Source organism: Ascaphus truei, chromosome 17 (assembly GCF_040206685.1).
Source record: "Ascaphus truei isolate aAscTru1 chromosome 17, aAscTru1.hap1, whole genome shotgun sequence".
NCBI classification, from domain to species: domain Eukaryota; kingdom Metazoa; phylum Chordata; class Amphibia; order Anura; family Ascaphidae; genus Ascaphus; species Ascaphus truei.
This window is the reverse complement of record NC_134499.1, coordinates 23,860,610-23,877,061: the sequence shown is the minus strand read 5'-3', so window position 1 is coordinate 23,877,061 and position 16,452 is coordinate 23,860,610. Positions and strand designations below refer to the sequence as shown.

The window sequence follows — 16,452 nt, the reverse complement described above, 5'->3', positions numbered from 1 at the left end:
TTCAGTTCTGCGCATGCGCAAACCTGCATTTTCGCCGTTCTGCGCATGTGCGACCTATGTTCTGCGCATGCGTGACTTAAAATCCAACATGGCGGCCCCCTTTTTCGGTGCCGCCGTATCAGCGGATCGCCAAGAAGCGGGGCCCTGCTGTATTCACATTGCAAAGCCAGTATAACCAGCTTCACACTGATGAGACCCTAAAGGTCGAAACAGCTGTCTTAAGAGGTTTACTGGCTGTGCTGAAAAGCTGTGTTTTTATACGGCAGGCATAAGGTTATAGGGTCTCATGCTAAAATGAACATGAAGGAAAAGGTGACACTGTGTGCTCATTTGCATGTCATTTCCCAGAATCCCTGGCTGCAGTGGAAGCATTGTTTGCCAAGATAATAGGGAATGGCAGGGTTGCAGACCTGTCTGAGACATGTGAATATGCTCACAAGTGATATTTTTATTTGCTGTGGTTCTAATAAAGAGATCTGTAATTTGTTTCCCATCAAACAGGGCCATGCTGAATTATTTAAAGCTCAGTGTCATTTTATCGAGAGCAACAAGATATAGTTCTGCAGTGTCTTAGTCCTGGGATGCGCAAACTTGGGGGGTGGCGGTTACAGAGTCCCCGCGCGCTTCCCGAAGGCATTTACATTAAATGCCGGTGGAGCAGCGAAGGCCTCGGTAACTTCACTAACCTTGGCTCAGACGGCTTCTGGCGACACATCGCCATGGTAACACAGCATCAAATGACGCAGTGGGGTCACGTGACGTCAGAACGCCAGAGCCAAGGTGAGGAGGGAGGAGAGCCGGCAGGGGGGTGCAGGGTAAAAAAGATTGCTCACCCCTGTGTTAGTATACTCTGCGTTGTACATGTAGAAGAATAGAACAAGCTCAAACTGTAAAAATACAACCAAAAGTACAAAAAAGAACATTTCCAAGTTTGTGGAAAAATACAGATGTTTTTTTTTTTTAAATGATCCTTATTATAAATAATAAAAAAAAGGAATAATAATAATAGTCCTCATACGTAGGTGGGTGTAGAGTATGAAAAGGACAGGCCTAAATCCTCAAAAAGATATATATACTGTATTTATATATTAGCATTATAAATCAGGGACAATGGCACTTTTGATATTAGCTTGTTACATAAGTGTCTGAATAGCAACATACAGTATATACGTCACTCCAGATATAATGTGTCATATGAAGAGCAATTCCTTTTGGCACCAAGTCTGTGTTTATTATGCTGTGAATCGTCATCTTGCTAGAAAGACCTTCATCCCCATTGGAATGAATGGGCCTTAAGGCCTTCCAACACAGGAAAAGAGAACTTCATAGCATATTGAATATGGGTCTAAGTGGGTTAATAAATCCTTTCTCTAATCTTGTTTTTACACTGTATGTCTGTTGTCTGCTCTGCCTTCATTATTAGACGTTCAGACACCCAGAGCTTGAATTACCGGACAGATGACAGCTGTGTTTGGCAATAATGTGTTGCATTCTTCTGCTGAGTAACCTGCTAATATGTGATCGGTTTTGTTACCGTGCACCCATTAAACACACTACTTATTATCAGATGTCTTGGGGCAAATGATGACTAATTATTAAGAGCCGCCAGGAATGCTGTATGCTCCTTTGCCAGTGTATAATCTCCCCTGGGATAATAATCCTTCATTAAGGTCTCTGTCTTTTTTTCCTGTTCATCGCTCAGTCCAGAAGAAGCAACACGTGTTCCTAAAACGAGTTATTCTAACATTGCAGGCATCAGCATTTTTCTTTTTCGTAGCGCTTTATAACTCCTTGTGTCAAGTCAGAATTTGGCTTTCGGTTTTAATTTGGATAAAGCTCTTGTACTATAACTGGAATGTTGAAATAAATGAAAACCTAGGCTTCCTTGAAGGGTTAAAAGCTGAATAGGTGTTTTTTTGTGGAGTGTTTTCACCTCACTTCATAGCTCCTCTGCGCTAAGACTTTATATAGGGAACCATGGCCTATATCTTGGGGCTTATTCTTTATACCATGCAGTGCAAATCAGCCATAATCCCCTTAGGGCAGGGGTGCGCAAAGTTTTGACCCTGCGCCCCGCTGCCTGCACACATCCCGGCTCACGCCCCCCACCCCCCCTCCTGCTCGGCTGCGGCATCATTTGACACCGGTTACCATGGCAATGCGTCGCCGAAGATCAGGTAAGAGAAGCTAAGGTAAGTGCCTTGGGGGAGAGCGCGGGACCTCTGTAGCCGCCGCGCCCCCCACTTTGCGCACGCCTGCCCTAGGGCATTTCGGTGCTTCAAGGTATGTAGAATTTGCCCCGAAATCACGGCTCTTCAACTGGTTTTCCTAACGGGCCAGATCAGGAAAACTTTAGCAGTAGGAGGGCCACAAAAATCTGAATGTATGTATAATTTTATTTATATAGCGCCAGCAATATGCGCAGCACTTTACAAAGTGCATATACAAGGTAACTAAATGACAAACAATAAGGATAAGTGTGGCGTTAAATGACAACCTAAGGCAACGGGAGACCCTGTCCCCAAGAGCTTACAATCTAAGTATTTAGAATGTAATTTTGGATACATTCAAAGACTTACAAATGATTATACTTATAGAGGTGGTCCTCGGATCCGGCGGTCCGTTTTCCGCCGAACGGCTTATCCGACGCCGCATAATGTAGTCCGCTGGACGCATTATCCGACGTCAGAACGGCTTATCCGACGCTCACCGCCACAGATTAACATGGACCCGCAATCCGACGGTGGTTTGCGGGCCGGATTTCGGGGGATAAGCGAGGACCGCCAGTACATTTTGCAAGCATATATAACACCTGCATCGTATATATATATTCATTACCTTAGCTTACAAGAGAGTTTTGGTGTTAAAAAAAAGGCACTTGGCTGCCTAGGCAACTAATGAAAGTAGCAGAAGCAGAGAGTCCAAGGGGCTACCTGAAGGCCCTCAGGGGGCCGGATGTGACCCGCGGGCTGCCACTTGCAGAGCCCTGCCCTAAAACTTTCATTGATTGTGTCACTTTTATCTTGTCTCTTTCCTTATCAGAGTCCCACTCTCTCCTTATCTTTAGCTGGGTAGTAGTGTATGTTGCAGTGTCCCTGCCGCCCTGTTTTTCTGTGTGATTACTGTACGTTCTGTTATTCAGATTTGCGTTGGGTAAAGGAATTCTCTAATTGATGCAGTAGTTCCAAATCGGCAATGCTACAAACATCTGTGTTTCCCAACCCCACACACGCTGCATCCATTACATGTTCAGCCCTCCCCGGGAATAAAACTGCATGCTTCACCAGAAATGAGGAAACATTACCATGTTTATTTAGTATCTGCCAACATATTTAGCATTACAGCACGAGTTGTTCGAAAACCAATTATTGCAGTGGTATTGAAAATGAATAATATTGAATAAAGGAAATTTCACCAGCAACAAAGGAAAGGGTTCTTTACAGTAAGGGCAGTTAAAATGTGGAATTCATTACCCATGGAGACTGTGATGGCAGATACAATAGATTTGTTCAAAAAAAGGTTGGACATCTTTTTAGATGGGAAAGGTATACAGGGATATACCAAATAAGTGTACATGGGAAGGATGTTGATCCAGGGATTAATCCGATTGCCAATTCTTGGAGTCAGGAAGGAATTAATTTTTTAACTTGATGGACGGAAGTCTTTTTTCAACCTCATCTACTATGTAACTATGTAACTATGAGTCTAATATACATAATTCTGCTAATATACATAATTCTGCTAATATTGTGAAGTGTTGCTAACAGTAGCAGCATACACATACTGTATCAATTCTTTTGATGATAACCTTTTAAATAAGTCTATGAATGTACAAAATGTTTCCAGCAGTCGGTATGTTTAGACAGACATATTGTATCATTGCAGAGATAATAAATATTGTATGGGACAGGCATGTTGTACCATTGCAGAGATAATACATTGTGTGTGGGACAGGCATGTTGTACCATTGCAGAGATAATACATTGTGTGTGGGACAGGCATGTTGTACCATTGCAGAGATAATACATAGTGTATGGGACAGGCATGTTGTGCCATTGCAGAGATAATACATAGTGTATGGGACAGGCATGTTGTGCCATTGCAGAGATAATACATAGTGTATGGGACAGGCATGTTGTGCCATTGCAGAGATAATACATAGTGTATGGGACAGGCATGTTATACCATTGCAGAGATAATACATAGTGTATGGGACAGGCATGTTGTACCATTGCAGAGATAATATATAGTGTATGGGACAGGCATGTTATACCATTGCAGAGATAATATATAGTGTGTGGGACAGGCATGTTGTACCATTGCAGAGATAATACATAGTGTATGGGACAGGCATGTTATACCATTGCAGAGATAATATATAGTGTGTGGGACAGGCATGTTGTGCCATTGCAGAGATAATATATAGTGTGTGGGACAGGTATGTTGTACCATTGCAGAGATAATACATAGTGTATGGGACAGGCGTGTTGTGCCATTGCAGAGATAATACATAGTATATGGGACAGGCATATTATACCATTGCAGAGATAATACATAGTGTATGGGACAGGCATGTTGTACCATTGCAGAGATAATATATAGTGTATGGGACAGGCATGTTGTGCCATTGGATGCTCTGCTAACTCGGTAGTCTGAGAGATCTTATTTTGCACAAATAAATTCTCGTTGTGTTTTGTGCTGCATTTTCGTCCCCTAACGTGCAGGATTAAGGAAGTCTTCACTATTGTAATTATAGCGCACACTCAACATATGACCCCTGCGTCATCTTGAGATATTTCAGCCCCCATTGCGGTTTTGTCTGAGTACAGCTGCAGTGACCTCACACATGATGTCATAAGAAAGAGGAAACTGAATCAGATGGCTTGGTTTTTTTTTTTAGGAAAGTGTGGTTTAAAATGTTGTGTAATTCTGTTCTAAAGTTCAGCTGAGAACTGCTAACATTGTTGTGTATTTCCAATTGATTGACGTTATTTTGTTTTACCAATAGTGGGTGTTTCTGTACACATTCAGCACGAATTTCCTACAGCAATTTGTTTTCAAATCAGGATGTGCAGTGCAAAGCAACTTTGCCTGAGGATCTAAACAACATGTTATAGAGCAGGACAGTTTAAATCCTGGGAAGATCCTACCCTCTTGCATGTATGGAATGTATTAATTGATTAGTCACGCTGTGATAAATAAATGACAGCAGGCAAGGTGTGGTTAAGACCTATCCACTCCTTTTTTAAACCCCACTATTATTGCAAACTACGTCAATGTCTTTAGAGTGTGTAATTTGCGTTTTACAGGAACAGGTTGAATAAACGCTTTCAGATTTTGTTTATATTTTGTAAAATAATATTCCGTTTATTTGGCTTTACTCGAGAAGAACTATAATTCCCAGATAAGGTTATATAGAACAGACCCGAAGAAAGTGCACAGGAATGAAATAAGTCCAAAGTTTAATTGTAGGGTGATTCATTAACCCTTTCTAAGGAAGCTGATGACACTGATACATAGTTTGCAAATGTATCTATATGTATTTAAAATTGGGTGTTCACGATTACCTAAAATAAAATTGGAGGATACTATGAAAGCAGGAGTTCAAGATAAAATAGTATCCAGGCAGATTGTAATATTCCCTGTATAACCCGTTTAAACATTCTGTCCTGGGATATGTATGGCAGTGTTTGCTTTCTAGACCAGGGGTGCTCAACTCCAGTCCTCAAGCCCCCCAGCCCCCCTCCCTCCTCCCAACAGGTCAGGTTTTCAGAATTTCCCAGCTTCAGCAAAGGTGGCTCAATCAGTCCCTGCTTCAGCACAGGTGGCTCAATCAGAGGCTCAGTCAAAGACTGAGCCTCTGATTGAGCCACCTGTGCTGAGAGGCTGGGATATCCTGAAAACCTGACCTGTTGGGGGGCTTAAGGACTGGAGTTGGGCACCCCTGTTCCAGACTAAGCAAAGATCTGTCAGTTTGAAAATAAACACAAAATGTACAAGCCGCAGCCACAATGTTTGGCGTACAAAATGCTCTACTAGTAAAGCACGTTTAACCCAAGGACTGTCTTATCTGTGGGAAGTGGGCGGAATGCAGGCGCTGCCTGTCCTGATACGAGCAGTGATGTCAGTAATGTGTCATCGGTGGGATGGGTAGATCTGTGAAACCGGAGTTTCACCTTAGTGTCTGAGAGCACAGAAGGAGTCTCAGGAAGTACTTTCCAGACCAGCAAACACTAAGATCGTTACCAGCCCCTTTGCGGCTACATCCTTTGGATTATCGAACAGAATGGAAACCTAATATTGCCAGAGAAGCATTAAGAAGTAAGTAATGGAAGAACTGCAGGGCTTGCTGGCACGTTGAAGACCTGTTGGAGGGAGCGCATTGTGTGTTGAGGGAATGGTTTTGAAATATTGTCCCATTGAAATGTTAATAAGGGTTGGGAGGTTGTCAGAAAAATCATTTCTTTTGTGGATCCATGTGAAAGCAGTTTGTTCCCTTGGTTTACTAGACAATCTAAGGGTTTGGTTTACTAGACAGTCTTTTTCTATGTCTGAATAAGCAAGTAATTGTGTGTGTGTATATATGCTAATGTGACGTGCTGAAGGGTTTTGGTCCCAGGGAAAGACAGCTTGAGTTAATTGCACAACTGCAGAAACGTGTTGGAAGCTGCTTCAAGCTTTCAAAAAAAACATAGACTCAAAGCAAAAATCTGTTTGTATAGTTTAAGTGAATGTAAGGAGGGTGGGCATATTTTTTGACTGCATTATTATAGCTTTAAAAGATCCTTTGGACGATAGCTGCCAGTGCTCTCAGCTTTTAGTTAGAGCTAAGAGTTTGGGACATTAGTACTGGAAGCTGTAACTCCTGTCACTGAAACCATTCTCCTGCTTTCTGTAATAGCAGCTGTGTTTTGGAGAAGGACTGGATGCAAATCTGTGAAAATACAATCGTATTTTGTAATACGTATTGCCAGTGCTTGACAAATCACCCAAAAATCTACTCGCCGAACCAAAAAATCTACTCGCCACCTAGTCCCGCCCCTAGTCCCGCCCCCAACCCCGCCCCCGCTTTAAAAAAAATATACATAAATAAAATAAATTGAATAAATTCCCGAATAAGAACATTCGTTTTTGACATAAGTTTATTTATTGTATTACATTATACTACAATTAGTCCTTGTTACGTGTGTGTGTGTATGTGTGTGTGTGTGTGTATGTGTGTGTGTGTGTATTTGTGTGTGAGATTGAGTGTATGTGTGTATAAATGTCGGATATAGAAAAAAAAGCCAGAAATGAATGACTAGTTTCCTGCACCCCTTAACCAGTGTCTGGATGCCCCCGCTTCACAATATTTAAAGCAGCATTCCCGCCTGGGATCTTACCTGATCCGCAGTCCCTCAATGTCCAGGTACCCTAATTCCCGCAATGTTTTACATTGGAGGGGATGTGTTTCCTACCTGTCTTCTGGGTTAGGGGGGGTTCCAATGTCTCCCGTGTGAAGCTTGAGTCAGATCTGGAAGAAAGCAGAATATAGGTTATTTCGGTGTAGTATAGGGCAGTTAAGATACACAGGGTAAATAAGATATCCAGATCCAGAGTGTGAGGCAGAGCGTCAGAGAGACAGAGAGGGGAGAGAGACAGAGAGGGGAGAGAGACAGAGAGGGGAGAGAGACAGAGAGGGGAGAGAGACAGAGAGGGGACAGAGACAGAGAGGGGACAGAGGCAGAGAGGGGACAGAGGCAGAGAGGGGACAGAGGCAGAGAGGGGACAGAGGCAGAGAGGGGACAGGGGCAGAGAGGGGACAGGGGCAGAGAGGGGACAGGGGCAGAGAGGGGACAGGGGCAGAGAGGGGACAGGGGCAGAGAGGGGACAGGGGCAGAGAGGGGACAGGGGCAGAGAGGGGACAGGGGCAGAGAGGGGACAGGGGCAGAGAGGGGACAGGGGCAGAGAGGGGACAGGGGCAGAGAGGGGACAGGGGCAGAGAGGGGACAGGGGCAGAGAGGGGACAGAGACAGAGAGGGGACAGAGACAGAGAGGGGACAGAGACAGAGAGGGGACAGAGACAGAGAGGGGACAGAGAGGGGACAGAGACAGAGAGGGGACAGAGAGGGGACAGAGACAGAGAGGGGACAGAGAGGGGACAGAGACAGAGAGGGGACAGAGACAGAGAGGGGAGAGACAGAGAGGGGAAAGACAGAGAGGGGAAAGACAGAGAGGGGAAAGACAGAGAGGGGAAAGACAGAGAGGGGAAAGACAGAGAGACAGAGGGGGGAGAGAGAGAGACAGAGGGGGGAGAGAGAGAGACAGAGAGAGGGGAGAGAGAGAGACAGAGAGGGGAGAGAGAGAGAGACAGAGAGGGGAGAGAGAGAGAGACAGAGAGGGGAGAGAGAGAGAGACAGAGAGGGGAGAGAGAGACAGAGGGGGAGAGAGAGAGACAGAGAGGGGAGAGAGAGAGACAGAGAGGGGAGAGAGAGAGACAGAGAGGGGAGAGACAGAGAGGGGGTGGAGAGACAGAGGGGTGGAGAGAGAGAGGGGGGAGAGAGAGAGGGGGGAGAGAGAGAGGGGGGGGAGAGAGAGGGGGGGGAGAGACGGGGGTAACTGACTGACGGGGGGGAGGCAACTGACTGACTGGGGGGGGTAACTGACTGGGTGGGTGGGTGGGAGGGGTGGGATGACTGACTGGGTGGGGGGGGGGGGCGGGGGATGACTGACTTTTGACTGACGGGGGGTGGGGGTGGGATGACTGACGGGGTGGGTTGACTGGGTGGGGGTTGGGATGGCTGACCGTATGGCTGACGGGGTGGGGGGGGGTGGGATGACTGACTGGGTGACTTTGACTGACTGGGTGACTGACTGGGTGGGGGGTGGACTGACTGGGTGGGGGGGAAGACTGACTGGGTGTGGGGGAAGACTGACTGGGTGGGGGGGAAGACTGACTGGGTGGGGGGGAAGACTGACCGGGTGGGGGGGGAAGACTGACTTATGACTGACTGGGTGGGGGGGTGGGATGACTGACTTATGACTGACTGGGTGGGGGGGTGGGATGACTGACTTGGTGACTGGGTGGGGGGGGGTGGGATGACTGACTTGGTGGGGGGGTGGGATGACTGACTTGGTGACTGGGTGGGTGGGTGGGATGACTGACAGGGTGACTTTTGACTGACTGGGTGACTGACTGGGGGAGTGGGGTGACTGACTGGATGGGGGGGGTGAAGTGACTTACTGGGTGACTGGGTGGGGGGGTGACTGACTGAGTGGGGGGGTGACTGACTGAGTGGGGGGGTGGGGGAGTGACTGACTGAGTGGGGGGGTGACTGACTGAGTGGGGGGGTGGGTGACTGACTGGGGGGGTGGGGCGGTGACTGACTGGGGGGTTACCTCTGGTGTCCTGCACACACACATTCTCTCTCATACCCATACACACACAAACACAAATACTCCATCTCTCTCGCCGACACACACACACACACACACACACACACACAATCTCTCTCTCCCATACACACATATTCACACACACACACACTCTCTCAATCTCTCTCTCATACCCATACACACACACGGGAAGGGACGTGCACCGGAGGGGAGAAACACCCCGCTACTTCCTCCCGTCCCGCGCGAGCAACGGGAGCACCGAGGGGAGAGAATCACCGGCAACTGCAACATCTGCAGACCCGCGCTGGCAGCGGGAACACCGGAGGGGGGGCGAGAAACACCCCGGCCACTACGTGACCCGCGCTGGCAGCGGGAACACCGGAGGGGGGGCGAGAAACACCCCGGCCACTACGTGACCCGCGCTGGCAGCGGGAACACCGGAGGGGGGGCGAGAAACACCCCGGCCACTACGTGACCCGCGCTGGCAGCGGGAACACCGGAGGGGGGGCGAGAAACACCCCGGCCACTACGTGACCCGTGCGGGCAGGGGGAACACCGGAGGGGGGGGGCGAGAAACACCCCGGACAGTACAGTATGTGACCCGCGCGGACCGGAGGGGGGGGGGAAGGAAAACCCCCGTCTTTTACAGTATGTTCCGACCCATGCGGGCAGTGGGAGCACCGGAGAGAGGGGGAAGGATGTACAGTATCAGTGTCTATAGTATATAAATATTTAAAGTGCATTAAATTCCCCCCACCTGAAGAATCTGTCCAAACTCCTCCATGACCGGATCAGTAAATTGTAAATTATAGGAGCTGACACAATTATACAGGAGGATATGAGGAGGAGGAGGAGGAGCAGCAGACACACACGCACTCAACCCCCTCCCCCCCATTACTTACCCGTGCAGAAAGGGCGGTTTGAAGTCCTGGCAACTCCATCCCACGTCACAGCCAATCAACTACGAATTTTTTTTTTTTACGAACGGGATTTTTTTTTTGCAGAGCAGGGGAAAGGTTACTGGCCACGAGCCAATATCCGATCGCAGCTGGCGAGTTGGCGACCGGGTTTGTCGAGCACTGCGTATTGCTATATAGTATGTATGCATGTATGTATATGTATGTGTATATATATATATGTGTGTATATATGTATATGTATATATATATATATATATATATATATATATATATTTGATGCCAACTAACTGCAATGTACAAATATACAGAAGACTTGCAGATATGCTGCAAGTTACAGGAGGATTATTTTTAATCTATAATCTGTTTTATAAGAACATTTTAAATGTCATCTTTAAAAAAACAAACTCTTCATACATTATGATTTGTACAAGCGTTGACGGCTGGATTATGTTATGGAGACCAAAAAAAATGGCATTATTATTGTGAAGAGAACACTGTGTACTGTTTCCTGGATCCTTTCTTGTGCCGTTTACACTGCCTGCTTACAGTGTGCATTTCAGCCTTTTTATTTTCGAAGTAGAGAACATTTGGCTGCTAGTTTGGAGTATGATTTAGGTATTTCATTACTCTGAGATTCCCTACGGTTGTAAGATGTTTGATTCCGAAATGTGCAGGTCTTTAAATGAATAATGGATCTGGTTATTTATAGTGTGTTCTTTTTTTCTCTCTCACACTCAGTTATTTCAGTGGAAGCAGCTGGAGAATTTGTACTTCAGAGAGAAAAAGTTTGCAGTGGAAGTTCACGACCCTCGCAGGTGAGACTAGGATTCTTCTGGCAGCAGGTGATAGGCACTTGGTGACTTGTCACAGTAGGGTCCCTGTGGGGTTTAACCCCTGGCTCATTTAATGGTCAGAAAATACATTGATCATAAACCGAATACAATTCCTCTATGAAAGCAGGACCCCCCCCTGTTATTTGATACATGGGTGGGAAGCAGGGGGTCAGTCCCATATTAATTTTAGCTACAGGAACCGCCTGGTTTCTGAGATGCTTACCGGTGGCGGCATCACTGGTACTTCCTTGTATGCAAAGCTACCATGTTACGCAGGCCAATAAGCTTCCTATTCGCCCTCATCACATGGGAGATTGAACCCGCCATTTTGTTTCCGTTTATTGAACCTATAGTTCCTTTGTTTATGGAGTGCTGTATTAAAATAATACTGCAACGAGCTGAGCGTATGCAGCATACTGCAGTAAAATAACAATACCAATTATGTGTAAATGTTAAGTTTACAAACATACGATATCCTATTTTGTTTCTTGCATTAAACTCTTTTTGCCACATTATTTACACTATTTGACTTTGATCAGACTAAAGCGGGCAAATGTTTGAATATAGATGTATCTTTTCTGCTTGAGAAATATTTAGAAGCTACATTATTGTTATCATTCTTGTCATGTTGTCAGTACACGCAGTTAAATGTCACATTTTGTCGATTTCCTCATGTTAAGCTTTTTCCTTGAATTTTCAGAATATCTGTATCAAGACGAACGTTTGGACAGAGCGGTCTTGTAGTACAAACGTGGTATGCAAACAATTCTCTTATCAAATCCATCTGGGTGATGGCAATTAGTCAACATCAATTTTACTTGGACAGAAGACAGAGCAAAGTAAGTAGCACTGACCATTAAATAAACTACCATACAGTCTTTATTTTTACCTTTCCAAATAATGTTTTTGATTGCGGTTCCTTTGGCATTATCATATCAGGAACATTTCTGTGTGGAGAAATAAATCCCTTACAATCCTTGTAAATGTATGTTGAGTTATTGAACTCAAAGCCAAGTGTTAGCCAACCAAACATTATTTTTACCTTACTAATATGTTGCTAAGGGGGTTGAGAAGAAGCGGCTCAATGAGTAAAAACACTGAGTCAGCGGAGCCTGGTTCAATTCCCGGTGTTGGCTCCTTGTGACCTTGGGCAAGTCACTTTATCTCCCTGTGCTTCAGGCACCAAAAACATCGATTGTAAGCTCACCTGGGCAGGGGCTGTGCCTGTAACATTCCTATGTGCTGCATACCGTGCGCTGTACTGTAATTAAAGCGCTTTGAGTCCAAGTGGGAGAAAAGCTCTGTGAAACAAAGTTATTATAAAGTTATTATATCTATTGTCCCTTTTTAACTTATTTACTTTATTGATCTCCCACAGGCAAAAATTCCCACAGCCCGGAGTCTGGACGATATTGCCATGGACCTGACAGAATCAGGAATAACCATGGTCTCCAAAATGGTGGAAGGAAAGATTCCATTGATCATGGCAAGCAATGGCAGTTTGATATCTTCAGGTATCTATCAGGGATTAGAAATGATACATTATTTTGTTATTCTTCTGTGTCATAATATGTTACTTACGCCACTACAAAGATCATGAAATGTATATACAAATTTCATGATCCATAGTTGACTTATAAAACACACTATTTTTGTAACTCTTGTAACGTTTATAAGTGATTAAAGCAGAAGTCCGCACTGATTGCATGCATGTGATCCGCAGCATGTTTACGTAAAAGATCTCCTCTTGACCTTTCCAACGCTGTTTTTATTTTGTATGTCTGATGCTTTGTTCGGGAGATATACACGCTTACGGTATTAACGGGGCTTAGTCTATATCCATCAGAGCGGCAGATCAATGAATTTTGACCAAAAACTGTCCGATTGGCTGATTCAGGATACGCCCCTAAGGGTGCGGGAGGTTAAAATGGCGATCTCGCCAGAGCTCCGTGCAGTGTGAAGGTTACCAAGGTAACCTCAAGAGCTAGAGATTGGGACAAATCATGTTTGTTTTTTAATGATAAATAAATAACACGAGCAGGACTGCTCAGGGGGCAAGATACTAACATTATATGAGTTTAATTTATATAGGCTTCTGGGGAGATTGCTGTTTTAATCTTGTGCCTTGTTTAAAAAAAATGACTTCAGTTTTCCATTGCAAATGGGATAATTGAATGAAATATTTGATGGTCTTTTCGCTCTAAGTTTAAACCTTTTATTAAAATCATTGTGTAATATACGTAATCAACTTCTAGCTAGTAGATTTACTTCTTGAAAAGCATATTAAGGTGAACCTCGCTTAATGGGTAAAACCGCAGGATTAATATGACACGGTCTTCTTTTCCCGTTTGGGTGTTGTTAGCGAGTGGTGCTGATGGCGTACGCGTCTCCTTGATGGTAAACTGTTTGTATAAATGTGGCCTCACAAAGAATTTCTACTTAACAGGTTCCCAAGACATTGAAGCTAGTGAGGAGCAAAAAGCTGAGAAAATCCTTGATTTGAAGATGAAAGAGAGAACTTTACAAGAAGTTCTACTGAAAAAAATTGAAGAACTGAAGAAGATATGTTTGAGAGAAGCTGTAAGTAGTGTGGGCCAGTTCTCCGTTAGCCTCTAAGCTGCATGCTCTGTGTCAGGGGTGCCCAACTCCAGTATTGAAGGGCCACCAAGAGGTCAGGTTTTCAGAATACCCTTGTTTCTGCACAGGTGGCTCAGTCTTCGACTGCGCCACTGATTGATCCAGGTGTGCGGATGCAGGGGTATCCTAATAACCTGACCTGTTGGTGGCCCTTGACCACTGGTTGTCGTTTGAGCACCGGAGTTTGCCAACCCCTGTTCTACGTGAATAATAATGTTCCCTTATGTTGGAGTAGACTGATCTGTAGCCAGACAAACTGTCCCCACTGACGAGGAAAGCTGCGGCAATGCAACCGTGGCGTCCCCCGGCAGCAGGGATTAACACAGCAGGAAATCCGATCCGAAAGTTAAGATGGCCCACAGCTCGCCGCGGCTTTTGCCTTCTCTGGAGCCGCGGCATTAGGCTTTTTTTTTTGCCGCGGCTCCGGGGACAGAAAGTTAGCGCGATGACCAGTTAAAGAGTTCTTGTAACTGTGTTGAATCTAGAGGATTGTAGATTCATCGTAGGTTGTGATACTATTCATTGGACCAACATAGGCTTTCTTTAGAAGTGTAGTCGTGCACAAGGTTTCCGATCTATAGATGTGTTATTCAGCATTTCATTGTTTGTTTCCCAGGAACTAACTGGAAAACTGCCAGTTGAGTACCCACTAAGTACGGGTGAAAAGCCTCCCCCCGTCCGAAGACGTATGGGTACCGCATATAGACTGGATGACACTATTCTTCAGAATGAGGAGGTAGGCAACAGTGGGTTCTCTATTTTGTTTATTATTACAAATTGGATGTCTATTTGGGTCAATGAAAAAGTAAAACGTTGATAAGTCTTCCATCACAGATCTCTTGGTTCATGTAGCAGCACCATGTAACATGTAGCCTCATTTCAGTTTAATTTCTGGAACAATGTTTTTCTCTGACTGGTGATTAACACCACTTGTCTTATTTGTAACTTGTTAGGCATACAAATGCCTGGTCTGCATGTACATAGTTCTACATTGCTGTGTGTATACTGTGCAATGTTTAGATCTCTGGAACACACACACAAAAAAACCACAGACAAAAAAACTCTGTAAAAGTGCCCGATTCCAAATTCCATCTTTGCGACCGACTTCCTGAAGAGCCTTCAGGCAGGGACTTTATCTGCTTGACCATAAGTGTACCCAAGTGGTTATCTTCTAGCAGTGAAACTCTGACATATTTCCTGCCTCCTCTGACATTAGTCATACTACATTGCATATTGGTTTCGGGTCATGTTAAACAGAAATGTGTCGAACAATTGGGGAAAAGCTAATTGCTGCATTTATGTACAAGCTCTAAGGACACACAGGTTTTTAAGACCAGTACTATGGGTCAGAACAATCCCACTGACCATCTTAAACAATAGTATTGTTTTATCAATTTAGTGCAAATGTGTTCTGAATTATCTTCCAATATTAAAAGGTCCAATACTGTATAGATAAAGGAGAGGGTAGGTGCACTCACAATTACGGTGAAGCGCTACCACAGGTGCGCAGAAGGCCCCAGCGAGTTGGGGTATAGCAAATCCTGGGAAGAAAGAAGATGGCGCTCCAGTGGTCTTGGCAAACAAAATTTTGGTAGCGCAAAAGTACAAGACTACTACTGCTAAAACATTTTTTGCCAAGACCACTGGAGTGCAGTGCCCTTTATTTCCTGGATTTCCTATACTGTATAGGGCAGTGTTTTTCAACAGCGGTTCTTGGGAACCCTTGGGTTCTCTGGGCGTCCCTAAAGGGTTCCCTGCAATTTTCAGGTCATTTGAAAATTGTACCAAATACAAAAGCATTTTCAATGCTTCTGATCTCAAACGCGCTGTTAGAGAGGGTTGGGGGTTCCCCTGAATTTCACAATATAAGTATAGGGTTCCTTAACCAAAAAAAGTTTTTAAAAAAAACCCACTGGTATAGGGCATGGTAGAAATGTATTTTTTTTTTTTCCATACCTAATTTTTTTTGGCGGCGCTGGTCAAGCAAAGACCCGACGTGGTTTTATCATGGTGCTTGCTGCATAGAGATTATAATTAGTACAGTTGTCGACACATTTGTTTACATGTACATACAATAATCGCCTCCATCTCCAAACTTGTTATCACGCAGGATCCTGCCTTGCAAAACCTGGAGAGCAAATTCCAAATCCAGCAAAAACTGGTAGAAGCTGCGAAGAAACTTGCCACCGATCCGGACCTGAGCAAAAGCGTCAAGAGAAAAAGGAAGCAGGATTATAAGGATGCTATTAAAAAACTCCAAGAGCTGGAAAGCACAATCAATGAATACAGAATGAAGTGCGGCCGGAAGCCTACAAAGAGAGCATCATTGATTCTGCAAGGTAATGCTTTTCCAATTAAACATTAGATACCTTTGCATGTACCACAGGCCCATCTATTGGCGGTGGGTGAAAGGTTGATGTCTGTAAGTATTGTAATGGACCATGTAACTAGTACGGGGCAGTTGCAGCATTAAATGACTCTGCAAAACTGAACTGATAGGGTCTGCAGTTTGCTTTTCAATCAAATTGAATTTTCAGACTCCAATGTATAGGGATCTCTAGGACTAGTAATATGATAGACCTTGGGTTTGGCGCTAACACACACAGCTGCACTCTAGTGAGCAATATGTTTTATTTTCCTCTTAAATTTGGGGTTTGTTGTCTTTTACTCATTGGAAAAATATTCAAC

At 44.7% G+C, this 16,452-nt stretch overlaps 1 protein-coding gene across 2 annotated transcripts in view; it reads left to right on the top strand.

The window, feature by feature from the left end:
- FRMD4B (FERM domain containing 4B) overlaps positions 1-16,452 on the top strand; it is a 179,859-nt gene that overhangs the window by 155,176 nt on the left and 8,231 nt on the right. For both annotated transcript variants that reach the window (XM_075574295.1, XM_075574294.1), the window contains exons 12-17: positions 11,033-11,109; positions 11,828-11,966; positions 12,506-12,641; positions 13,574-13,707; positions 14,381-14,500; positions 15,875-16,103. In XM_075574295.1, coding sequence (XP_075430410.1) covers positions 11,033-11,109; positions 11,828-11,966; positions 12,506-12,641; positions 13,574-13,707; positions 14,381-14,500; positions 15,875-16,103 — 835 coding nt within the window. The remainder of the gene's footprint in view (positions 1-11,032; positions 11,110-11,827; positions 11,967-12,505; positions 12,642-13,573; positions 13,708-14,380; positions 14,501-15,874; positions 16,104-16,452) is intronic.